At 39.6% G+C, this 27,179-nt stretch overlaps 2 protein-coding genes across 2 annotated transcripts in view; both read left to right on the top strand.

Moving 5' to 3' along the window:
• LOC146560524 (uncharacterized) overlaps nucleotides 1–11,363 on the top strand; it is a 72,965-nt gene extending 61,602 nt beyond the window's left edge. Inside the window, exons 34-35 of the mRNA XM_085295870.1 lie at nucleotides 3,031–3,069; nucleotides 8,406–11,363. Coding sequence (XP_085151996.1) covers nucleotides 3,031–3,069; nucleotides 8,406–8,438 — 72 coding nt within the window. The 3' untranslated portion in view covers nucleotides 8,439–11,363. The remainder of the gene's footprint in view (nucleotides 1–3,030; nucleotides 3,070–8,405) is intronic.
• A 4,824-nt stretch (nucleotides 11,364–16,187) lies between these two features.
• calhm3 (calcium homeostasis modulator 3) lies at nucleotides 16,188–24,637 on the top strand. Its single transcript, XM_085243123.1, has 4 exons — nucleotides 16,188–16,474; nucleotides 16,832–16,959; nucleotides 17,047–17,174; nucleotides 24,136–24,637. The coding sequence occupies exons 1-4, from the start codon at nucleotides 16,188–16,190 to the stop codon at nucleotides 24,577–24,579; spliced, it is 987 nt and encodes a 328-aa protein (XP_085099249.1). The 3' UTR covers nucleotides 24,580–24,637.
• Nucleotides 24,638–27,179: the final 2,542 nt, after the last annotated feature.

Raw genomic sequence — 27,179 nt, 5'->3', positions numbered from 1 at the left:
TACAGTGGGGCAAAAAAGTATTTAGTCAGCCACCGATTGTGCAAGTTCCCCCACCTAAAATGATGACAGAGGTCAGTAATTTGCACCAGAGGTACACTTCAACTGTGAGAGACAGAATGTGAAAAAAAAATCCATGAATCCACATGGTAGGATTTGTAAAGAATTTATCCGTAAATCAGGGTGGAAAATAAGTATTTGGTCAATAACAAAAATACAACTCAATACTTTGTAACATAACCTTTGTTGGCAATAACAGAGGTCAAACGTTTACTATAGGTCTTTACCAGGTTTGCACACACAGTAGCTGGTATTTTGGCCCATTCCTCCATGCAGATCTTCTCGAGAGCAGTGATGTTTTGGGGCTGTCGCCGAGCAACACGGACTTTCAACTCCCGCCACAGATTTTCTATGGGGTTGAGGTCTGGAGACTGGCTAGGCCACTCCGGGACTTTCAAATGCTTCTTACGGAGCCACTCCTTTGTTGCCCGGGCGGTGTGTTTTGGATCATTGTCATGTTGGAAGACCCAGCCTCGTTTCATCTTCAAAGTTCTCACTGATGGAAGGAGGTTTTGGCTCAAAATCTCACGATACATGGCCCCATTCATTCTGTCCTTAACACGGATCAGTCGTCCTGTCCCCTTGGCAGAAAAACAGCCCCATAGCATGATGTTTCCACCCCCATGCTTCACAGTAGGTATGGTGTTCTTGGGATGCAACTCAGTATTCTTCTTCCTCCAAACACGACGAGTTGAGTTGATACCAAAAAGTTCTACTTTGGTTTCATCTGACCACATGACATTCTCCCAATCCTCTGCTGTATCATCCATGTGCTCTCTGGCAAACTTCAGACGGGCCTGGACATGCACTGGCTTCAGCAGCGGAACACGTCTGGCACTGCGGGATTTGATTCCCTGCCGTTGTAGTGTGTTACTGATGGTGACCTTTGTTACTTTGGTCCCAGCTCTCTGCAGGTCATTCACCAGGTCCCCCCGTGTGGTTCTGGGATCTTTGCTCACCGTTCTCATGATCATTTTGACCCCACGGGATGAGATCTTGCGTGGAGCCCCAGATCGAGGGAGATTATCAGTGGTCTTGTATGTCTTCCATTTTCTGATGATTGCTCCCACAGTTGATTTTTTCACACCAAGCTGCTTGTCTATTGTAGATTCACTCTTCCCAGTCTGGTGCAGGTCTACAATACTTTTCCTGGTGTCCTTCGAAAGCTCTTTGGTCTTGGCCATGGCGGAGTTTGGAGTCTGACTGTTTGAGGCTGTGGACAGGTGTCTTTTATACAGATGATGAGTTCAAACAGGTGCCATTCATACAGGTAACGAGTGGGGGACAGAAAAGCTTCTTACAGAAGACGTTACAGGTCTGTGAGAGCCAGAGATTTTCCTTGTTTGAGGTGACCGAATACTTATTTTCCACCCTAATTTACGAATAAATTCTTTACAAATCCTACCATGTGGATTCATTGATTTTTTTTTCACATTCTGTCTCTCACAGTTGAAGTGTACCTCTGGTGCAAATTACTGACCTCTGTCATCATTTTAAGTGGGGGAACTTGCACAATCGGTGGCTGACTAAATACTTTTTTGCCCCACTGTATATCTGGGACTCTCCACCATTTGACCTTAGAACTGAAGAAGCTTCTCGGATGAGAGGTGAAACGTCTTCAAGCAACTTAAAGAAGTCCAGACGCTTTTCTTTGCAAGCTACTTTGACAACACTGAACCAGTTTCACGAAACTTAGCAAGCAGTTTGCTAGCTGTAGCATGGGAGATGGGTGGTCCCGTAGGGTGTCTTGTATTGAAATCTGCTGCAATGACCTCGTTACTGCGTTCACCAGATATCAACACAATTTCGATCCGCTCCTCACGTGTTAACCTCTTCGACATGTCAATGGCTGTGAACAAAGAGAAACTTGTAAATAACTCATGAAAGAATAAAGTTACGTTGAAACCAAGCACACCACTGTTTTTATTGTGACATTACCAATAAGTTTGATGTGTCACATGACCCTCTTCCTATTGGAAAAACAAAAGTTGTATCCAAGATGGCCGACTTCTAAATGGCCACCATGGTCATCACCCATCTTGAGGAGTTTGCCCCCTCACATATACTAATGTGCCACAAACAGGACTTTAATATCACCAACCATTCCCATGTTATTACGGTGTATCCATATAAATGGCCCACCCTGTATTATTCCTTTCACAGTCTGACAACTGAAAAGGCTCAGTCTGAATCACAGCAGCCCGTGTGTTAAAGCAAATATATCTCTAAGTATAGAGGCACCTAAAATTCTTGGTTTTCCTTTTTGTGAAGGAGACATCAAAGTTTTATCTGTCACATACTTTTGGAAAAAAAATTGGGAATCGGTGAAATATTAGGTATGTCCCAATTCATAGGCCGCATCCTTCTGAGGCCGCATTTGTAGGCCTATTACGTCACAGCGACACGACAAGAGCTGTCCAAATTCGGCCCATGAAGACCGCAAAGGCCAGGTCCTCTGAAGGATGCGGCCTATGAATTGGGAAATAGCTGTTGACTTTACCTGCTTATTGTAGCAAAAGTCTGTAAATGCCATAATATGCATGGTTGTTGCTATGGTGATAGTGTTTTTCTGTACAACTTGCAACAGCTGTAGTCCCAGATTTCATCCTGAAAGGACACACAAATGTAATTTCATCAATGAAAACTGCAGAAATAAATACTGTTTGTACCATGTCAACATATCTCAGGTTGCTTCCGCTCTTCCAGCTGTATTTGTTTCATTAGCATTGATACAAACTCAGTGCTGACATTTATAATTCTTCACAGAATAGCTATTGTTCAGGTTTAAACTATTTAGATGTAATTATAGAGTCGTTTTCAGGCCTGAAGGAATCTACAAAATCTGCATGAGTTGCACTTGTAGAATGCTGGGTGGTCAAAATGTGTTTTTATTTTCATATAATTGTAAAATGATTCAATATACTGTCCATTGTTGCTTCTAATATTGTCTCTTTTTTACTCTACATGTTCCAGGGAGATGATGGTTTACCTGTACCTGGATGTTGGAATAAAGTACGTTTGTCACAGCATTGTGTTTTTGCCTGACATGCTAACTTCATGGGGAACATTGTGTGACCTAACAACTAACATTTTGCCTTTTGTTTTTCCTTGCAGTGACGATAACTTTGGAATGGCTTGTGTGATGTACATAGGATATTTATTTTTTTTACTATTACTATTCTATTATACATGGAAAAAATAAATATATATGGCAATTTTGTACATATTGTTTATTTTAATAAATATGACGGTGTGTATGTAATGTTTTTTATATATCTATGCATTGTTTTATATGATTGGCTAAGAAAAATGATAATGTGACTGAATTTGCATTTTGTGAAGAGAATAATGCTCTTTAACTTATTGCATTATGTTTTGCTCTATTGTGATAGACCATGCTGCACTGGGATGTGGGGCTGGCAACATTTCTAATTTAGCCTTGGAAAGTCTTGGTTGAACTCTCCTCTGACAAAGTGTTGAAAACTATAATAATGAGAGCAAGCGCTGCATATAGACTAGTTTAAATTTTACTATATGTTCACACAGGGACAGGAAGCTATTTTAAATGTGCACTTTGAATTTTAGACTGTTGTGCTCATATTAAACTGAAGAACATGAAGACATAAGAGATCAATCTCATGTTTGTCCAGTAACTACTATACTGCAGTGTCACATATTCACTTCCAGCTTTCCTAGGCATGCTGACCACCACAACTCACACTGTAGGGGATACAGTGTGAGTAGATACAAGCTGAAAAAATGATAAATAACTCTAAATATGTTTTATATTTTAGATCCCACCCCTTGCCTCGCTGAAAGCCCTGCATACCCTTGGCCCTTGGCTCAATGAACTTCATGATGTAGTCACCCAAAATGGTTTCACTTCACAGGTGTGCCTTGTCAGGGTTCATTTGTGGAATTTCTTGCCTTCCTTATGAGGTTGGGACCATCGGTTGTGTTGTGCAGAAGTCAGGTTGGTGCATGGCTGACAGCTCTATTTGACAGAACCAATCAGTTAAGTAAAGAGAAACAACAGTCCATCATTACTTTAAGAACTGAAGGTCAGTCAGTCCGGAACATTGCTAAGACTCTGCAGTCACAAAAACCATCAAGTACTATGACGAAACTGGCTCACATGAGGACCGCCCCAGGAAAGGCAGACCAAGAGTCCCCTCTACTGCTCGGGAAAGAAACACAAGGAATGGACATTAGACCAGTGGAAATCTGTGCTTTTGTCTGATGAGTCCAAATTCAGGCACAATGAACCCGCATGGCTACCACAGCATCCTGCAGTGACATGCCATCCCATCATGTATTCTCTAACAGGGACAATGATCCCAAACACACCTCTAGGCTGTGTCAGAGCTATTTGACCAATAAGGACAGTGATGGAGTGCTGCACCAGATGGCCTGGCCTCCACAGTCACCTGACCTAAACCCAGTGGAGATGGTTTGGAATGAGATGGAGCGCAGAGTGAAGGCAAAAGGACCAACTAGTGCTCAGCATCTCTGGGAACTCCTTCAAGACTGTTGGGAAACCATTTCAGGTGACGACCTCATGAAGCTCATGGAGAGAACGCCAAGAGTGAGCAAAGCAGTAGTCAAAGCAAAGCGTGGCTATTAGGAAGAATCTACAATATAAAAAAAGTTTTATTTAATACTATTTTGTTTACTATATAATTCCATATTATGTAGTAAACACAAAGGAGAGTGTAACTACCATGATGTCAGCCCGTGAGGTTTGACTCTGGGGATACTGTATTTGGAGTGTAAAATTATCAGCTAATCCTAGCAAGTTTTGGTGGGAAGCTGCATTTCGTGTCAGCAGTGTGCTGGCTTTTAGTGCTAAGTAAAGAACATCAATAAAATAGAATTTCACTCACCAAAACAGAAACAACAACTCTTGTAATATGTAACAAGCCATACTGTTTGTTAGAACAAGCTGCTTCACTTGTTTTTTGCTGTGTAGGATCTTAGTATCATTAGCAAGAATGCAATGCAGCTGCCATATATTTTATTAACTGTATGTTTCAAATCAAATTCTCTGCTGTCCTGCATATTATACATGTAGTTTCATATAGTTTAGAAGTGAGCTAAATGAGAGAGAAGCTGTGTATGGGACAATTAACCTGCAGAAGTTGACTCATGTTATCAGAAGTTTAACATTTTTAGAAGTTTAAAAAAGGGTGTACTCTAAAAGTATTATGTTATTAAATCGAGAAAATAGCTGTTCTGTCTCTTGCATACATACTGCTACAGTATGAAAAAGTATTTGACCTCTTTGTGATATTTATTTATGTATTTATTTTCATATTTGTCTGTAGATGTGATCAGCCACAGTTGTCTGTATCAGCACACAAATCAAAGCAGCAACAACCATTTGGATAAGCCTTATTTATGTAAATTGAAGTTTTTGTAACTGGCTGGCTCTAAGCTGTAAAATTGGTCATTTTAACAGTCGTTTTGTGGGGAATGATAAACCTTTAAGTCACAGTTTTTTGGCCGGTCTGTGTTGCCGTTCCTATTCAGCTGAAGAGGTCGCCCATTGCATTATATCCAGACCAAACTTTGCAAAGTGATGAGTTCATCAGTTAGGAGATCTAAACGTAGAGTGCTGTTAAACTGTTTTTAAGTTATCCAGTATTGCAAAGTGCTTTTAACACTTATGTCAAGAAAGAGGGCATCAACCAAGATTTTGTAACAATTTTAATTCCAAGAAGATTGATCCTGTAAACTAAATGTCCAATTGCACAACAGGAAAGTAACAGCTCTGTGTTGCTGCTTTGTGTTATTCCTCTACGTTTAGTTCATTCTAAATAGTTTTGTCAAATTCTCCTGTTTTATGACCCTTGGGTTCGGTATCCTAGTGCCGTTTTTTTTTCTAGTATTCACCCCAAACATTGCCACTCTCATTTAAGGCTGCTGCTGCTGCAATCTCCTCATAGTCTCATCCTGTTATGAAGAAAGCTGTAACCTTATTGGACAATGTACATCCTTTTTTTTTATTATCCACAAACACTTTTTGTAACAGCTGTTCTCATTAACCTCATTAACAACAGTGAGCGGATGAAATGAATCCATTATATGCTGCTCTTTGACAAAGCTTTGTGTGTGATGTGCTCTGCCTGGATTTGAGGTTGCCATTAGAGATTATTGTTGGATCCTTCCCAGCAAATATTCATTGTGTCATTTTGCTGCACCTAAATTAACTTAGTCACCAGTTAGCCTTGTTTTTGCTCTGATATTTATCATGCATACTTGTGCTCAGATATTTAAAATATTTATTTTGTTCAGTGACAGTCATAATTAAGTTTACATTTATAATGATTTGGACTAAAAATAATTTAAGTGTACCCATTAGTTACAGAGTATCACAATCCAAATGGTAGACCCTGTTTAATCTGCGCTCTAGAGGATTGCATTGTTTTATGTTGTGAGGTTGTTGTTATGTCATTAACTTCAGTGCAATCCAGGTTTGAAGAGGTTTAAAACTGTATGTTAATAAAATACATGGCATTTTTTACTCAAATTCTATGCTGTCCTACATATTATAAATGTAGATTAGTATAGTTATCATCACAGACGGTAAAGAACCAGCCGCTGCACTTGTTTTTCCTGTAATGTTTGACAGAGGTTAAAGGTAGCCCTTTGCCAGTAAAATAGGGAAAACTGCGTGAGCAAAAAAACAAACGGTATACTCTAAAAGTATTCAATTATTCAATCCAAAAAATTAGCTTTTCTACACTCTTACATACACAGTACTGTGAACAAGTATTTGCATCAAGGTATATTTTGTATAGAACTACAAATGTTTATGTCATCAAGTGTTTGCATTGACATGAGTCATATTTAATGCACGTTGGGCTCAGTGCAGATATACACTAAATTGCCAAAAGTATTTGCTCCACTGCCTACACACACATATATATGACCTTGAGTGACATCCCGTTTGTGGCGGGTGGGACTTGTGGTGTGGCTGCGGGGGAGACTGATACACTCGAGCTCAATCAGGTCATCATGCCTCCTCTGCATAAAAGACAAAAGAACTGGGTCCTGACGTTGTTGTCGTGCAGCTGCAAAATTGCAGCCGAGTGTACAGAGAACAAGCAACCAGAATAAAAGAGTGTGTGAAAAGTGTTAAGATGTGGTCGAGTTCGTTGTTCCCATGCCACAACATTTTTAATCCATAGGGTTTAATATGATGCTTGCTAGCTTCTGCAGCTAAACAGCTTCAACTCTTCTGGGAAGGCTTTCCACAAGGATAAGATGTGTGTTTATATGAGTTTGTGATCATTCTACACAGAAGTGCATGTGTGAGATCAGACACTGACATTGCAGTCTTGCATTTGAGTTCACTGTCTCTGCTGTAATTCATCCCAGTGTTGTTCCATTGGCTTGAGGTCAGGACTTACGTTGTAAACTGGTGTGCAGTCATGTTGAAACAAGAAGGAGCCATCTCCCAACAATTCCCACAAAGTTAGGAGAATTAAATTGTCCAGAATCTTTTGGTATACAGTGGTTCCTTGTTTATCGCGGGAGTTACATTCTTAAAATAACCCGCCATAGGTGAAATCCGCGAAGTAGCCAACTTTAATTTTTTACAATTATTATAGATGTTTTAAGGCTGTAAAACCCCTCACTACACACTTTATACACTTTTCTCAGACAGGAATGAACATTTTCACGCTTTCACTCTTCTTTAAACACTCTCAAAGTTCAAACCTTCGTAGAGAAGTAAGTCCAGTATTATAGAATGAAACCAAAGATCCAACCCTGTTTTCAGTTCCAACTACAAAGAAAGGAAATACAATCTATGTTTGTTTTCAACAGTGTCTTGCAAACAAGTTCAGGACACTAGGTAACACTGTAATATGCCCGGCGACTAACAGCATGATTCCTCTGTAATTAAAAGGAATTTCCGTGTATTTTATTTGAAATTACAATGTAATTATATTTATATACACATAGAGTTAGACCTCTACAATAAGTAGGGAGCAAGTCAGGCTTTTATGGGAAACAAATAATTAAAGTGCTTAGGAAAAGTGCTTAGGAAATTGTGCAGTACTTAAAATTACTTAAGTATGAAATAAATATAATCTAGCAGCTAAATCTAGCTTAATTTTGAGATATTTTACAGGAAATGAGACAAAAATTATACTGTAAGTACTAAAACTATAGGAGAAATGTATATATGCATATATTGACTATTTAGCCACTTTTATGGCTGGAGTAAATCAGAACTTAGGCAGCAGGAAGTAGGGAAGAGATGTCCAGTACATAAGTTCAGTCGAAATGTTAATATTTCTGCTGCTCTGTTATTTTTATTAAAACTGTGCTCATGTTTAAAGGGTCAACATCCTTTCCAACTGGCAAAGAAGTAGCACTACTGCAGATGATCTCCCACAAGCCACCAAAAGGAAAACTTTGGATATAGTGTTTGCAGTTTTTACCCAGTTGGCTTTTCAACTTTTTCCTGCAGGCTGGGCACAGGGCTAGTAGTGTCAGAGACTCTGGTGGCTATGCTCTGCTGAACACAGTAACCTCAAAAAGACTGGATAGTAGAACATTTGCTCCATGGTGTAGTTGGTCATTGAAGTGTTTCTGGACAGAACAGCAATGCGACTATCACAACCACAGAGAGCTAGAGGTCGAGACTTTACCTGCTGATCTGTTCCACTGACTCATCTATTTATCACCTAAAAAAAGCATGGTCACTTGCAATGTGTTGTGTTTGATTTGAAATCATTACCGTAACTGTGATAAAGAATTCAGAGCAGCTCACAGAGCAGATATATGCCATGTGTTTCCATGAAAAACCAAAATGCAAAGGGAGACCCACTTGATGATTCCTTACTGATACTAGTTGACACACTGCCTTTTTAAAAAGAAAATCCCTTTAACTGCAGCTATGACCATTTTTGAATGATTGTGCTGTATGTATGATGTGTGATACCAGCATCGCACATCATGTTTGTTCTCATATATGATATTTTTTACTTTTTTGTATGAACGCCATGTTCACTGCTGTATATGTATGTATTGTACAAGATGAGAATTTAATGTATAAATGTACGTAGCATGTAAATGGAGTGCATGAATTAAACATCTTTTAAGTAGTGAATACGCATCACAGTTCTGAAAGGGTGGTATTCATATCTTGACTAATGATTTCTTGAGAAATGTATAATTTGTAAAATACTTTGACCTATTGTTTACCAGAAATTACATAATTTTAACATTTGCATCTTCCATATGTCCAGCCCCGTCACTTATTCTGGCTCAGAAAAGTCACATTTGTTACCCATTATATTGAAATGTAATTACTCTTTTTCCATCTAAAAACAACACAGCTTAAATCTTTTTTGCTCATTTGTTACTGTACATTGAGATAGCATAAAATGACTTGTCAGCATTTCACCTTCCTGTTATTGTAGTTCAGATGTACAGAAGCATTCCATGTCATCCTGACAGCTGCCATGTAAACAGACTCGGGTCAAAGTCGTATTTTATTTTATGGGGATTTTTCAGTTTTGGAGTTCATTAGTAAAAGAATGATGTTTGATTTTTTTCATTGGGTACAAGTGCACCTGGAAAATTATAGTTATATTTATTAAAATTTAAAACGAAATTATGAATCACGTAGCTTCAATCAATATTATTTTAAACATAAATCATAAGTGTCAACACTACGGAAGCGTAGAGCTGCCATCCAGGCAAAAGAAAATTCGAGCTGTATGACATTATAACATGGAAACTTTATTGTATATACTCACATTTGAACAACATAATATCACATATTAAAACATACATAATTATCACGTTATAACAAAAATGATAACTATATAAATTTTATATTGTAATAATGTGATAATATGTTGTTCAAATGTGAAAAGTATATTGTTAGAACAATAAACTTTTCACGTTATAATGTGATATGGCTCTATTTTTCTTTTGCCTGGCTGGCAGCTCTATGCTTCTATGTAATGCAGCTTCAAAAAAAAAAACCAATACTAGTAAAGAAAAGACTTCTATCACATTTATTTCTTTTCTGACAGTGCTGTCTATGAAATAATGTTGTTGTTTCATTTAAATGGGTTAAATATTGTGTTTGTTTTCTTTGGTTGTCAAATAATGTTGTTTATTAGCTAATCATATGCTGTTTTGTTTATTTGATTTTTTTTTTTTTTGAATTGGTGTTTTATTTATTTAACTGTTTGTCTATTAGATCTGGATCTTTTGTCTAAAACTGCATCCTCCACCAAGTCCATTTTTGCAATCTCCAAATAACCTTCTGGTTGTGCAATGTATATTGTGTATTATATAATCAGTTTTATATGTTTAGTTGCATCATTGGTTTATCTGCTTATAAATCTAATTACATTTGTCCCTTAGCTGTACTTATTAAGGTTTTGTAGACATGCAGCCCCCATCCACATGATGCCCCAGTTATACAGGCCTTTGTACCAGTCACTGACCCCCCGACAACCACCTGTTGCTAGGGAAAATGTGTAATGCCCAACTAGTTTGCAAAACCAGTGGACTTATCTACAAGCTCTGGTTAGCTACTTTCCTAGCTGTAGTGAAACTATGAAGAGGGCAACACAAACAGGAAAGTTGTACCTCCACCCAGTAAGACAACAGTTTTCAGAAACCACTGCCAACCAGTCAGGAAACATTTTCCTCTGGTAATTTGTGACTTTATCAAATCCAGTATCCAGCAGGAACTCTTTGGCAATATGTGCATTACTTAAGATGATACACTTCAATAACCTGATCACTTAAGCTGCAGTGTCCTGAGTTCTCAGCCATAAGGCAGAAGATATAATTGTTTGATGATTTGTTTAAAAGTACTTGTTCTAATTTATGTTACAGTTTTCAGCTATGTTTTCTTTCAACTTGCATTCAATATGTTTCCCCTTTTTTGTGCTGTAACAGATTTTGTATCTAAAAAATATTTAGCGCTTTCTGTTTTAAGCCTCTACATTTCTGTTTTTTGACTTTATCTGATTTTTTGTTTGCATGGTTTATTCAAAGTACCAATTTATTACTGATACGTTGTTGCAACAAAAGGCTAATGACTAATCTTGTTGCAGGAATTTGTTTTATGCAACATAAGAACAATGTGAACATATACAATACAGGTTTTGATTAACCATCTGTAAGTTCTTCTAGAAAAGCTGAAAAGTAGTACTTTACATGATAAGTGCACAATGCAATTGTTGGCAAAGCTCTAACCCAGCAACATGTGTATGTAACATCTACAGTGGGGCAAAAAAGTATTTAGTCAGCCACCGATTGTGCAAGTTCCCCCACTTAAAATGATGACAGAGGTCAGTAATTTGCACCAGAGGTACACTTCAACTGTGAGAGACAGAATGTGAAAAAAAAATCCATGAATTCACATGGTAGGATTTGTAAAGAATTTATTGGTAAATCAGGGTGGAAAATAAGTATTTGGTCAATAACAAAAATACAACTCAATACTTTGTAACATAACCTTTGTTGGCAATAACAGAGGTCAAACGTTTACTATAGGTCTTTACCAGGTTTGCACACACAGTAGCTGGTATTTTGGCCCATTCCTTCATGCAGATCTTCTCGAGAGCAGTGATGTTTTGGGGCTGTCGGCGAGCAACACGGACTTTCAACTCCCGCCACAGATTTTCTATGGGGTTGAGGTCTGGAGACTGGCTAGGCCACTCCAGGACTTTCAAATGCTTCTTACGGAGCCACTCCTTTGTTGCCCGGGCGGTGTGTTTTGGATCATTGTCATGTTGGAAGACCCAGCCTAGTTTCATCTTCAAAGTTCTCACTGATGGAAGGAGGTTTTGGCTCAAAATCTCACGATACATGGCCCCATTCATTCTGTCCTTAACACGGATCAGTCGTCCTGTCCCCTTGGCAGAAAAACAGCCCCATAGCATGATGTTTCCACCCCCATGCTTCACAGTAGGTATGGTGTTCTTGGGATGCAACTCAGTATTCTTCTTCCTCCAAACACGACGAGTTGAGTTTATACCAAAAAGTTCTACTTTGGTTTCATCTGACCACATGACATTCTCCCAATCCTCTGCTATATCATCCATGTGCTCTCTGGCAAACTTCAGACGGGCCTGGACATGCACTGGCTTCAGCAGCGGAACACGTCTGGCACTGCGGGATTTGATTCCCTGCCGTTGTAGTGTGTTACTGATGGTGACCTTTGTTACTTTGGTCCCAGCTCTCTGCAGGTCATTCACCAGGTCCCCCCGTGTGGTTCTGGGATCTTTGCTCACTGTTCTCATGATCATTTTGACCCCACAGGATGAGATCTTGCGTGGAGCCCCAGATCGAGGGAGATTATCAGTGGTCTTGTATGTCTTCCATTTTCTGATGATTGCTCCCACAGTTGATTTTTTCACACCAAGCTGCTTGCTTATTGTAGATTCACTCTTCCCAGTCTGGTGCAGGTCTACAATACTTTTCCTGGTGTCCTTCCACAGCTCTTTGGTCTTGGCCATGGCGGAGTTTGGAGTCTGACTGTTTGAGGCTGTGGACAGGTGTCTTTTATACAGATGATGAGTTCAAATAGGTGCCATTCATACAGGTAACGAGTGGGGGACAGAAAAGCTTCTTACAGAAGACGTTACAGGTCTGTGAGAGCCAGAGATTTTCCTTGTTTGAGGTGACCAAATACTTATTTTCCACCCTGATTTACGAATAAATTCTTTACAAATCCTACCATGTGAATTCATGGAATTTTTTTTCACATTCTGTCTCTCACAGTTGAAGTGTACTTCTGGTGCAAATTACTGACCTCTGTCATCATTTTAAGTGCGGGAACTTGCACAATCGGTGGCTGACTAAATACTTTTTTGCCCCACTGTATGTGGTTGCTGGAGTCGATATAAAAGCCATTACAAGAACTCCAGGAAGCTTAGAGAAATTCACAGAATCCAAGTATTTCACAAAGGTGATCCAAGACATTGAGGTAGAGGTATTCATACTAAAAGTTTAAAGTTCTTTGATAATGACAATTCCCCACAGAGGTCTTTACATCAAGCCCTCACACATTCTGCGGTGGGTTTTTTCTTGCTGTCTATTTTAATTAATATATATTAATAGCTATTTTAAATGAATTGGTGCATAAACAGTTAATTTACTTTACTTCAAAGTATAATTCTTGATATATAATTTCTTTTATTTGAAAGTTTGAGACAGAGAGGAGGTGGGCATTAAATGTAGAATTTGCATGCTACTGTTTAGCCTGTTTATTTTTTTCTTATTTTGGTAATAGATCATTAGATGTACTGTCCATTTAATATTTTTCCCCAGCAAAGTTAAAAGATAAGTGTCTGTGCTACCATGACACTAACCTGAATTGTGTCATGGTAGAAATTTCCGTGACACACAGCAATTTGTTAATTTAGGGTGGAGTCAGAAGAGAATGTTGATTTTGCTTTTGTTTTCCAGAGGAATGTTTTTCATTTTTATAATCCTAAAAATGGCAGCTGTTGTCACTGATTGACACAGATTCACTGTTCAATTCAGCGTCGAAGCAATTTGTCACTGACTCAGAATAAAGAATTTTACTTTAAATAGAATTATGTGTGTCTATGTATGGAGTCAACTTCTCTGCAGTAATAATTCAATTTTCAATTCAATTTATTTAGACAGCGCCAAACAGTCGCCTCAAGGTGCTTTATATTGTAAGGTAGACCCTACAATAATACATACAGAGGAAAACTCAACAATCATATGACCCCCTATGAGCAACACTTTGGTGACAGTGGGAAGGAAAAACTCCCTTTTAACAGGAAGAAACCTCCGGCAGAACCAGGCTCAGGGAGGGGCGGGGCCATCTGCTGCAACCGGTTGGGGAGAGAAAGAAGACAGGATAGAAGACTTGTGCAGAGAGAGCGAATGTCAAGTGACAGTGCCACCCAAAGGAAAGGAATATAACTGATAGGCAGGCTAGCAAACATAATAACGTGGTCTAGGAATCCATAGAGTGGAAGGGATGGTGGGAGAAGAGATCAAAGGAAATTTCTGACAATGAAAGACCTTTTTAGATGAATGAGTTGAACCCATTGACCGGTTGGCTCGACTCTGAACTGAAGCTCTGACAGTGACGCATGCATGGATTTTAAGACTTGTGGTGATGGCTTGACGACTCGTAAAAGCTTATATGAGCTTGTCTTGGAGTAGAGGATGGAGAGGGAATGCCTGGCTGGTTAATTTACTTTGGGTAAGGTAGCGATAACTACTGTGCCAGTTTCTGAAATGTACAGCGGTGACAGTAAGCAGAACTGAAATACTGATTAGAAGACAACTGCTTGCCATAAAAATAACCCCCAAAACCGGCAGAGAGGCAAGCAGAATTCCACCGAACATCGAAGAAGATGATAATGCTATGTTGGATGCTGTCAGAACCACAAGTCTGCTTGGATTGCTGTCTCGAATAACTGCATTTAGATGATGCTAGTGAGAGCACTTGAGAAGTGAAGGGACACCTTGAGGAATTAGGCCTATTTGCGAGTTCAAATGTCTTAAAAGGAGCAATAAATGACAAAACCTGGTATCCAAACAATGACCAAAGAATCAGAAACAGACTTAAAGGAGGGGGTCTAATGGTCTAACATCCTTCAGTGGGCCCTATTCTCACTGCCCACCACTATGGAGACCAACAGGTCTTTGCCATAGAGTACCAGAATTGACAGGTCCACCACTGGCACTCTGTGTTGATTCACCCTATCTATCTATCTATCTATCTATCTATCTATCTATCTATCTATCTATCTATCTATCTCTCTCTCTCTCTCTCTCTCTCTCTCAACCAGACATTCTGATGAACTCACATGTTGGTCATCCTCAGACTTACCAGTTGACTATTTAAGCTGGAGGAAATTTCAGCTATGTATATATTCTTCCACAACCCTCAGACTGACAGGCAAAATAATTCAGTTTCTGGCTGCATTTATCAGTGTCACCAACACTATTTACAGTCTGTCTGACCACTTAGACATTTGTCTCATCCTTGGGCTATTCTGAACTTTCCGATTTAACTCAATTCTGTTTTATTTATATAGCACCAACATTCACAACAGTTGCCTCAAGGTGCTTTATACTGACTAATTCAGATTTAGCCTCTCCTCCACCAAGTACAATTCAAGCTGCCTGTTTGAATACTGAAAAATCAAAAAATAAATAAACAAACAAACATACAAACAAACAAACAAAAAAACTAGCCACAATTTGCCTCCTTCTTGACTTGTATATTACAACATATAAAAGCACATTTGGAATCAAATCCACATTCTAGCTACTGCTGTAGGACAGGTATCACCTTTTTTTAATTCCTTAAGTTCTATTTAGGACCATGTCTCTTATACTTATTAACATATACATCCAACTGTTAATTTAAACTGCTGACGGCCGAAAAAGGTCAAAAGTCATGTATATTCACAGGTACAGTTATTTTCCATTAGACATGTTAATTTTACAGCCTCTTTTGTAATTGTAACGATATTTCATCTATTTACAAAAGTAACAGGAAAATTCTGTAGAATGACAGACTGTTTTTACAGTGTACATTAGACCACAATATTATGGATCATGTAATGTGCACTGCCATGCTTTGAAATCCAGTTTTAGACCTGGAATAAAAGAAGCTGTGGCTTCTTTTATTTCTCTGTTCACCGTTGACAATTGTGAGTGCTGCTTTAAGAGTATAGCAGGGTGTGTCCACACAGCTTTGTTACCCGCTCAGGCAACCCAGTATCACGTGGTCTCAGCCTCTCCCTGGTTCACTGCCAGGCTCCCTTTCACTACAGCTTCACTAAAGCTTGAGTGGTTAATACTCAGACTGCTCAAACTATAGATTTATGCCTTTTCTTTAAAAGCACTGACATATTGTGAGGTAAGTGAACTGCTAAGTGTTTTGTTTTTTACAGAATATAAAATATTTTGTAGGGCTTTAAATTATCACTGGAAATTTCTTCTTGTTTCCTGGCAGACTAAGCACAGTTTAGTTCATTCCTGCCTGAGGTGTTCAGTTTCTATTCCTGCCTGTAGCCTTTTAAAAAAGCAGCAGTTGGCTGATATTGCTGTTTTTACATCAACCTTGAACAAACCTACAATTTATTTAAGTTATGGAGCGCCTGAAGTTAGTCTTGCAGTACTTCCAGTCCAACTCCGAGTCCATCTCCAATGGAATTTGTATCATCCTCGCCCTGGTTAGTGTCAAGCTTTACACCAGCTTCGACTTTAACTGCCCGTGCCTCCCTCAGTACAACAAACTTTACTCTCTGGGAGTGATGATAGTCCCGCCTATTATACTGTTCTTCCTGGGAATCCTTGTCAACCGGCATACAGGTGTCATGATGGACGAGTGGATGAGACCCATTGGGAACAGATCCAAAAATCCTGCTGTTGTCAAGTAAGTCAAGAATTTGCTATCTAACAGAAGCACACAGACAGGCTGCTGTTGCTATTATATGTAACTGCACAGTAAATGAAATGAAATGAAAGTACTGATTAGTACTAATTAAGCTCAGTGAAATCTGTAGTGTGCTGCATCACCTCTTCTTTTGATAGGTCTAGAGTGCAGGCAGAGCAGTTTATCAACTAGACTTTTTTTTTTACTATGGGATTTATTCCATAGTTCCATAATTTATTATTTATTTATTTCAGCATTAATGTGACCTTGTAGATGCAAGTCCCAAATCCAGATCCTTTTGTATTACACACCAAAGAAATGGACACTGTTCACATCTTTTCCTATTTTGTTTTGCAGGTACTTGTTCTCAGCCATGATCCAGAGGGCCCTGCTGGCACCAATGGTGTGGATCCTGGTCACTTTGCTAGATGGAAAGATCTTTATCTGTGCTTTCAGTGTGAGTGTAGACCCTGCACTCTTCTCAGGTAAACACATGCTAAACTATCCTTCTGTTAAATACCATCTTTTTAGTCTCACAACAGTTTTGGATGATATAAAGTTTTTTTCGACAGGTATGCCTAATAACACAGGTCTGGATGTTCTGAAGATCATGGCCAAAGTACCCTGTAAGGAGGACGTTATCTTCAGGAATAGTTCTTTCCGTAAAGCGGTTTCTCGTTATGTTCGCTGCCATTCACAGGTAAGTTCTCAGCCACATAAACAGTCCCTTCTCCCTGGGGCACACGGGAATTATTATTTTTCAATGAACATTTGCTATTATTTAAAACCGACCTCCTATTAGTCTGTGAAGGATTTTACAGAAAGATGGATTGATCTGACCGAGTGTCAACCAATAAAGCAATTAGAATCTCGACTTTTTACATAGGAAATGTATTATTTACTTCAAAAAATTACAAACCCAGGGTGTCTATTATCGCTGAAAAAGGAGGCCTTTAACAATAAAATACTGTAAAAGCTTGATTTATTGGATCAATGGCAAGAATATTAGATCTGTAACAAATAACAGACATCTGCAACACTCACATCACATTAGCTCTGACACGAGCCCTGTCAGCAGTGAGGTGTTACCCAACAGCAAGAAGGGCTTAGATATGAACCTGAATAACTCAGCCAGAGCCCTTCTATGTTGAGCACCTGTGTGGGTTCCTCCCGGGTCACCAAAGACATGTTTGTTGAGTTAACTGGCAATTCTAAATTGGCCATAGGTGTGAAAGACTGCTTATTTCATTCTGCTGGCTGTGTGAGGGAACGGTAACCTGTCAGGGTGTGCAGGAACAGTTAACAAAAATGTATACAGGAAATTGTCAATTCAATTTATTTATACAGCGCCAAATCACAACTACAGGTGCCTCAAGGTGCTTTATATTGTAAGGTAGACCCTACAACAATACATACAGAGAAAAACTCAACAATCATATGACCCCCTATGAGCAGTTTGTCATATTTGGTGACAGTGGGAAGGAAAAACTTCCTTTTAACAGGAAGAAACCTCCAGCAGAACCAGGCTCAGGGAGGGGCAGGGCCATCTGCTGCGACCGGTTGGGGTGAGAGAAGGGAGACAGGAAATAGCTTAGACAATGTTAAAAGCTTGTGAAAACATAGTGAATGCAATGAACTCATTATTTAGACATCCCATGTGCACCTAAAGTTTTAATGTTTGTTTTGTAATATCTACCGTATTTCCCGGACTACAAAGCGCACCTGAATATTAGCCGCACAAGCTAAAATCAGGGGAAAATCCTGTTTTGTGCATACATTAGCCGCACCTGACCAAAAACCGCAGGTGTTTCAATTTTGACTTATCATATGTAAGAGAATATGCACAAAGGGAATTGTCAGGAAAGAGATGGCTGTTTGGAGACACACCCCTTTTATTAATATTTTGGAAAACAAGTTACGGGTACATATTTGCATAACTTTTTAGGTATATGTACAAGTAGCGGTAATTACAAGTAGGAAACATGTACTGTGCTTCATAAACGAGTAACAAATGTAGTACATAACAATAACCTACAGCACACCAGAAAAATAGATTCAGACTACCTTTTAGGCTCAGGTGCAGTGACACGGCTTTAACAAGAAGAAAAGTCAGTCATTCACCACCATCTTTTTCTTCTTCCTGCGCACTAAAACCAAAGTCCTCTTCTCCAGTGTCGGATACAAACAGGCTCAGGGTGGCTTCGTCATCCACTCTCCGCTTCTTTCCTTCGTTGTCACTTTCAAAACCAAAGAAATCCTCGTTGTCAGAGTCGAACACCCTCAGAAGGGCCGTGGCGGTGTCCTCCTCTCCATCATGCAGCAGTCCAGCCCTTCAAATCCGTTGGTGATCGTGGATGTTTTCACACTTTTCCACGCTGTCAGATTGCCTGGTGGATGGACACGTGACCAACATACCACTCTTGAACCCCTTGTGTGTCTGATCACATGCCCTTCCGCCAGGCAACGTAGTGCCGTACAACAGCGGAACAAACAAAACAAATCGTCTTACGATATCACAAAAATCAGGGACAATCCATAGAAAAGCCGCACCTGACTAAAAGCCGCAGGGTTCAAAGCTGGTGCAAAAAGTAGCGGCTTATAGCCCGACAATTACGGTACTCTGAACTTAAATCTAACAACAAAAACAGATAATAAAAACTTACACTTATAATGAAATGAATGACTAAACTAAAGCTACAATAACCGGCAATCCCGAAACAATCTGCTAAATTAATGAAAAACAAAAATTCAAAAATTCAAATGAAAACAATAGAACTTTGTTTTTAATACTTTTTCAACAGCAGCATTAAGAATGAGAGCTGGAAAAGCTGCAGAGCTTATTCTGTGCAAACAAATAACAGTCCTTTCAGGAAACTTATTCTTTGACTTACCAACCATAGCTTAGTAACAGTCTTTAAAAGACACATTTTGTCCTCTGAATTTTGATACTAAAAAACACGTTCACAACATTTTTGCTCAAAGCAAAGACTCATCAACCAATAAGCGACAAATTAGGGGAACCCAACCGAGGGATTAATAAAGTTTTATCTAATGTGATCTAAATGAACCCTTTAAGACCTACCATAGAACCAAGTGATATTTTTACATGGTGTGGTGCCATTTTTGGGAGCATTTCAAGTTGCTATACATCAATACAACAATTATAGCCCAAATTTTAATAATATGTATTCATTAAGTGCATAGTAATTACATAAATTGCAAAAAAGTGCAATAAACTACAAAAAAAATTGAAAATCGTTTTTGCTTTTTTAACATATACTTCTAGTTAGAGAAATTTAAGAGGCTTATCCCTCAAAACTGTAAATACAAAAAAGTTGCACAAAATAGTTTCCTACCACAGGAAATTTATTTTGAGTGTCTTCATAGTTTTATTTTTGAAATACACCAATTTTTATACACTGTAGGAAAAATTTAAATAAATATTATACTGCAAATTTGCAAAAAAGCAGCATATGCATCAAAATAAACAATTTCCAGCAGTGCAATAAGAGTCCTAAGCATCCCAGAAACGACACAGAAAATCATAAAGTCAAACATAACTTTTAAAAAGACCAGTATAGGCCCTGAGGCCCTGATGGTAAAAAAGACTACATTTCCGCGAAAATGACGTCACTTCCAGTTTCGGGTAGGTAATGGCGGACATGCAAAAGTTCGCGCTGACGTCTATTCCAACGTAGGAAGTGTTATGAACAGCTGATCGGATCGGCAAAGCGTGTTTCTGGTATATTATGTTTTTGTAAGTAAGTAAGTAAGTAAGTAAAATTTATTTATATAGCACTTTTTAAGACAAAACGCTGTTACAAAGTGCTTCACAAGAAAACATGTCAAACAAACAATATAGCAACATAAAGAAAGTATAAAAGCATATCAAACAAGCAATAGTACAATATAAATATAAAATAAAACAACATGTTACGCATTAACATTTCCCAAATGCCTGTCTAAACAGATGAGTTTTAAGCTGTTTTTTGAAAGAAGCCACCGTGTCGATGGTGCGTAGTGGGGGGGGTAAACCGTTCCACAGTATAGGAGCCAGGGTTTGAAATGCGTGATCCCCCTTTGTTTTCAGACGAGTCCGTGGGATAGATAGACGACCGCTATCAGTGGATCTAAGAGTTCGCTTTGGAGAATAGGGCTGGAGAAGCTCCGAGATATAGATGGGGGCCCCACCTTGTAGAGACATAAACGTAAAGGTGAGGATTTTAAACTTATATCTATACTCAACCGGAAGCCAATGCAGGGATTTTAGTATAGGAGTGATATGGGAAAATTTATTGCTATGGGTCAAAAGCCTTGCTGCAGCATTCTGAACCGCTTGGAGCCGATTTAGTGAGGCCTTAGAAACGCAGGAAAAGAGTGCATTACAATAATCCAGCCGGGAGGAGATAAAGGCGTGGACAAGCATCTCCAGTTCGGTTGTGGAGACAATAGTCCTGAGTTTGGCAATATTTCTTAAGTGAAAAAAGCAAGAGCGGGTCACGGATTTAACATGGGCATCAAAGGACAAAGATTGGTCGAAAATTATCCCAAGATTCCGGGCAGTGGCTTTTATCGACGATGAAAAAGCACCCAGATGTTGACTAATCTGTGGCTTGATATTCTCCGGGGCTAGGATTAAGCACTCGGTCTTGTCTGCGTTCAACTGCAGAAAATTGTTTGTCATCCAAAGATTGATTTCCTTAAGACAGTCCATAAGAGTGGATAGCTTGTCTAATTCCCAAGATTTAAAAGAAATGTATAATTGGATGTCGTCCGCATATAAATGATAGGAAATATTTTTGAAACCGCTAATGATCCGGCCTAAGGGAAGAATATATAGTGAAAATAATAGGGGGCTTAGAACCGAACCTTGTGGAACTCCACATAGAAGCTTAGCCACGTCTGATTGGAAGTTTCCCACTGAAACTAAAAGCGTCCTATCTTCCAGGAATGAGGTGAACCACTTTAGAACAGATCCTGATATCCCTACCGTGCAGTTTAAGCGATCGATTAAGATCTGATGGTCAACGGTATCAAAAGCTGAGCTAAGGTCCAGAAGAACCAGGACTGAGCAATCACCCCTGTCTGCAGCCATCAAGAGGTCATTTGTGACTTTCAGCAGAGCTGTTTCTGTAGAGTGTAATTTTCTGAAACCCGATTGAAATTTATCAAGAATGTTATGCTTCTCCAGCGCTTTCTTTACTTGTAGCCAAACAACTTTTTCTAGGATTTTTGAGATAAAAGGAAGTTTTGAGATGGGCCTGTAGCTTGACTGAAGTGTTGGATCCAGGTTAGGCTTTTTCAGCAGAGGTTGAATAACCCCCTGTTTAAAGCACCTGGGGACAGAGCCGGATAGCAATGAATGGTTTATCAGCGTGACCACAGAGGGCCCGATGGTCTCAAAAACTTTACAGAATAAACGAGTAGGTAAGACATCAGCTAAACTCGTTGAAGGATTCAATTGAGTCAGTGTTTCCAATAAATCCTCTAAAGAAACTGGGAGGAAAGATTCCATAATTATGGGGTGTGGACGATCATGGTTGGTGGGGTTTCCTGAGGGAGTTATGTTATGTCTTAGGCAACTAATCTTATCTTGGAAAAATTTTAAAAATTCACTGCAGTCCTTATCTGAAGAGACGGGTGTACATGGCGTTGGGGGGGAGACAAAGCTACTCACTGTATCAAAGACAATTTTCGGGTTTCTTTTTCCTACTGCAAGTAGTTGAGAGAAGTAGGTGGCTCTTGAATCTGACACCATGTCATTAAAGGTAGATAATAGTTCTTTTAAGTGGAGCTTGTGAACCTCGAGTTTTGTGATTTTCCACAGACGCTCGGTTTTACGGCATATTCGCCTAAAGCTGCGGATAGCTTCTGTAAACCAGGGCGGGCGTTTAACAGTACTGCCTTTCCTGATTTTAAGAGGAGCCACTTTATCTAGAATTTTTTGACATTGTGAATTGAAGGAGGTCATCTGCTGATCTATATCGTCTGTTTCAGATAAATTGTTAACAAACAATTCCCTAAATTCTTCTACCGCTGAGTCGCTGATTAATCGTGAACGCTTCTCATAAACAGAGGGTAGAGTGTCATAAGTAGAAGAGAGATCAAATAAAAGGTATTTATGATCACTAATAAAAATGTCTCTGCAATGAACTGGGCCGATATCCAGACCCAGTGATAATATCAGGTCCAGGGTGTGGCCACCACTGTGTGTTGGCCCAGTCACATGTTGGACAAGGTTAAAAGAGTCTAAGAGAGTAAGAAAATCCGAAGCAGCGTGACATGAACTGTCGTCAACATGAAGATTGAAATCCCCCAGCAGAAGAATTTTTTCCAGCTTAATGGTGGAGGATAGAAAATCCCCAAACTCCACTAAGAAACTCCTAGCTAGTCCTGGTGGCCTATAGATTAAAATCACATAGAAGGGATGAGTCCTATTGATCTTCATCATCTGGATTTCAAAGGAGTTAAAGGAGGGGGTCTTTACCAGCCGACAAAAAAAGGAGTTTCTAGAAATAACTGCCAACCCACCACCACGTCCTGAGAGACGCGGTGTGGTTAAGCACTTACAGTCTGCTGGACACAGTTCTTTGAAATGGACAAATTCCATATTCCGCTGCCAAGTTTCAGTTAGGAACATAAAGTCCAGGTTATTCCTAATGAAAAGGTCGTTGAGAACAAATGCCTTATTTGAGATCGAGCGGCAGTTTAATAGAGCCATGTTAATCGGCGGTGCTGGAGTGTCACTGTTTACACCCTGCGGGGCTTGGTGTAGGTTCGCACTGCATACTCCTCGGGGTTTTTTACCGTTTAGTATAATCCGTGGGACAATAGGACGGTCACTCACATGGTCTGGAAAAACTGTTTTCAGACACGGCGTCCTGATGAAGCCCATGCGAGGAGACTGTGCATTGAGCTGGAGGTCCGCCTTAGCAAAAACATCCACTGTTGAGAACTCCAAGCAGGCCGTTAAATCAGCGGTACTCTTATATTTCCGTAGTCTCACTTGGATGCCCGCTCTCCTTCCTCGTCTTCTCTGACGGTGATTTGTCCGGGAACGGCGGCTCCGGTTTTTCCCTGGCCCAGGCAAGCAAGGGACGTAATGGGCAACAGCTGATCGCCCGAGAGGTGGAGAGAAGCCTCGAAAATATTTCCAGGTTTCATCCATAGATTTCATAGTTGATTTAATCCGAAGTAGAGTGTGGCGATCGTAAACATAGGTAGCTGTAATCTTATCCACAGACAGCAGCAAAATGGGTAATGCAACATAAAACAGAAGAAGAACACAGAGTCTGACAGCGGCATTGCCGATCACAGGCGCCATCTTGTCATTAGCAAGTCTAGCAAGCGCTTTTTATGCAGTTTTTTTCAAAGCTATACGTGGAAGGAAACTGTGACCTAGGACAAGCTGGTGGCATTAGATGTAAGTACAACTCCTCCGGTTTCATATGCAAAAAAAATTATTGCGCTAGCTTACGTGGTTGCAGAGCTATCGGGATTTAAAAATAGTTACGTAAAACAGAGCGTGCCCGCTCCGACCGGCTCTAAAGGGTTAAACATTAAAGCACCTGCACTGGCTCTCTGTGGCCTTGTCACAGTCACTGCTCTGCTTACTGACAGTTTTCTTCGCTTTGCATGATTTGCTTTCTTATCCTGTCTAGGCGATTGGTTGGTCCATCCTCTTGTTCCTGATTGTACTGGGAGCACTGGGACGCCTCATCAAGCCCTGTTTTGACGACCATGCCACCTCCCTGCAGACACGCTACTGGAGCAACTATCTTGACGTGGAGCAGAAGCTCTTCGACGAGACCTGCGTCCTACATGCCCGAGACTTCGCCCGAAAGTGTGTGGTGCAGTTCTTTGAGGACGTCAGGGAGGACTCTCTACGTCTTCCACACCCGGTCTTCATCAGCAAATTCAGAGAGGAGTGCGATGATGAAGAAGAACAGCTTCATGGGATAACAAAACAGGAGCAAGTGGACCAGCTGCTAAACAAGTGGTATTACGGTAAACCTGAACTGGATGTGTCTAGGATTGCATACAGGCCCAGACCATGTGTTACCTGGGAGAACCATGAAGGGAAGACATTATACTCTGATGTGTAGTCCACATGTCCACTTAATTTGAGAGCCTTCTGCAACATCACGAACACCATCTTCAATTCAGCAGAGGATTCTGACAAAGGTTTCAAAACCGGAAGACTGGACCATGACATTTCAGTCAGTGATGGGTGTGTGTGTGTGTGTGTATATATATATATATATATATATATATATATATATATATATATATATATATATATATATATATATATATGCAGAGATTTACCGACTACTTCTGCTAAAAGATGGCCACTTCTTTCAGAATCTGTCTTTGTCATTTCATCCACTGACTTCTGCTCAGTGACCTTAATCCTAGATGCTGTGACAGGACCTGGAGACTTATCAACTAAAGTTCTGGCAATCAGACACTTGACAATTTTCAACAGATGCTCATATTAAACGTTTCAAATAATGACAAAGAAGTGTGTAAACATGTGTGAGGGAATTGGATAAGGCCTGAAAGAGCAGATAGTGTTAAATTATATCAGCTGTAAATGCTCTCTTGAGTTGTTTCTGCATGAAGGTCATTTCACTGGCAGGTTACCAATGACACTCTGAGCATTGGAAATGGTCTAGCAGCAGTTAGTCAGTTAGGGACTTGACTTATATTGGCAAAGTTTATAGTTAGGGCTGGAAATTGTCTAATATGAATTCTTTTCATACTAGGGAGCATTCAAAAGTTAGTTTGTTTCCCCATCAGCTTCGTTATAAGCAATGACATTGTTTCCAAGGTTCTTGGTCTAATTTTCCTGTTATTATCTGGTCTACTGACTATTTGGTAAGATTCGTCTAACATGTTGGCTAACAAAGCAGCATTCAGTTCCATTCAATCCCCACAACTGATTCATTTACACACCAACCTGTATAAAATGGCTGTTTCAGAGGAAGAGTAAAAACAGGCAGTATGCAAAAGAGAAAGAACACATGAAGAATGCACCACTATAATGGAGTTCAGTACTAAAGCTAAAAACAGCTAAATTAAAATATGTCTCTTTCAAGAGTCAACAAAGTGGAAGAATTATGGTGTGGTGTATTATTTTTACCTTTGACCACTGACTATTTAGTGTTTGTTAGTAATAACTAACAAAACCACAAAAATGTTTGTTTCCAAGTCAAGTCCAGGATCAAATGGACAAATCTGTTATAATAACTTGATGTTTTTGATTTGGTAAAGAGTGATAAAATGGTTTGTCTTCATATGAAACATGTTGCAAGAGTCATTTGAATTTGTTGGGTGTTGGCTGACAAGCTTTGCATAGGAAACATGGAGCTCACCCACAGATTGATTAAAAGATGCAAATAGACACTTGGCAGCAAACAAGCACTAAAAAAGACCTCCTTTTCAAGTTTCCCCATCTAGTTGCATTAATACATTCTTTTAACCCTTTAAGACCTACCATAGAACCAAGTCCGCCAGAGCTTATATTATATTTTTACATGTTGTAGAGCCATTTTTGGGAGCATTTCAAGTTGCTATACATCAATACAACCATTACAGCCTAAATTGTAATAATATGTATGCATTAAGTGCATAGTAATTACATAAATTGCAAAAAAGTGCAATAAACTGCAAAAAATTGAAAATCGTTTTTGCTTTTTTAACATATATTTCTAGTTAGAGAAATTTAAGAGGCTTATCCCTCAGAACTGTAAATGCAAAAAACGTTGCACAAAATAGTTTCCCACCACAGGAAATTTATTTTAAGTGTCTTCATAGTTTTATTTTTGAAATACACCAATTTTTATACACTGTAGGAAAAATTTAAATAAATATTATACTGCAAATTTGCAAAAAAGCAGCATATGCATCAAAATAAACAATTTCCAGCAGTGCAATAAGAGTTCTAAGCATCCCAGAAACGACACAGAAAGCCATGAAGTCAAACATAACTTTTAAAAAGACCAGTATAGGCCTTGAGGCCCTGATGGTAAAAAACAACATTTCCGCGAAAATGACATCACTTCCGGTTTCGGGCAGGTCATGGCGGACATGTGATAGTTCGCGCTGATGTCTATTCCAATGTAGGAAGTGCTATGAACAGCTGATCGGATCGGCAAAGCGTGTTTCTGGTATATTATGTTTTTGTTGCTGCAAGCGCTTTTTATGCAGTTTTTGCAAAGCTATACGTGGAAGGAAACCGGGACCTAGGACAGGCTGATGGCATAAGATGTAAGTACAACTCCTCCGGTTTCATTTGCAAAAAAAAATGTATGCACTAGCTCACGTGGTTCCAGTGCTACCGGGATTCAAAAGTAGTTGCGCAAAACGGAGTGTGCCCGCTCTGACCGGTTTTAAAGGGTTAATGTGTATGGGTATGTATATGAGTTTTGTATTGCAAAATGAAAGGCAGTTACCACTAACGTTGCACAAGCTCCCATTAATGGCATTACTGGTTGAAGCTCTCAATTTGGGGCAACCGTGGCTCAGGGGGTTGGGAATCGCATCTGTAATCGGAAGGTCGCTGGTTCGATCCCTGGGCTCTCTGTCCTGGTCGTTGTGTCCCTGGGCAAGACACTTTACCCTACTTGCCTACTGGTGTTGGCCAGAGGGACCGATGGCGCGATATGGCAGCCTCGCTTCTGTCAGTCTGCCTCAGGGCAGC

The sequence above is a fragment of the Mchenga conophoros genome, linkage group LG13 (assembly GCF_057382185.1).
Source record: "Mchenga conophoros isolate Kocher_MC1m ecotype Shallow Benthic linkage group LG13, M_conophoros_male_GT1.1, whole genome shotgun sequence".
NCBI classification, from domain to species: domain Eukaryota; kingdom Metazoa; phylum Chordata; class Actinopteri; order Cichliformes; family Cichlidae; genus Mchenga; species Mchenga conophoros.
This window is presented reverse-complemented; position numbering and strand designations above follow the sequence as displayed.

Excerpts from the sequence above, each read along its gene's own strand:
- calhm3 (XM_085243123.1), top strand. The coding sequence starts at position 16,188 with ATGGAGCGCCTGAAGTTAGTCTTGCAGTACTTCCAGTCCAACTCCGAG. Across the intron at positions 16,475-16,831 it reads AAAAATCCTGCTGTTGTCAA|GTACTTGTTCTCAGCCATGA; the intron begins GTAAGTCAAGAA and ends TTTGTTTTGCAG. Across the intron at positions 17,175-24,135 it reads ATGTTCGCTGCCATTCACAG|GCGATTGGTTGGTCCATCCT; the intron begins GTAAGTTCTCAG and ends TATCCTGTCTAG.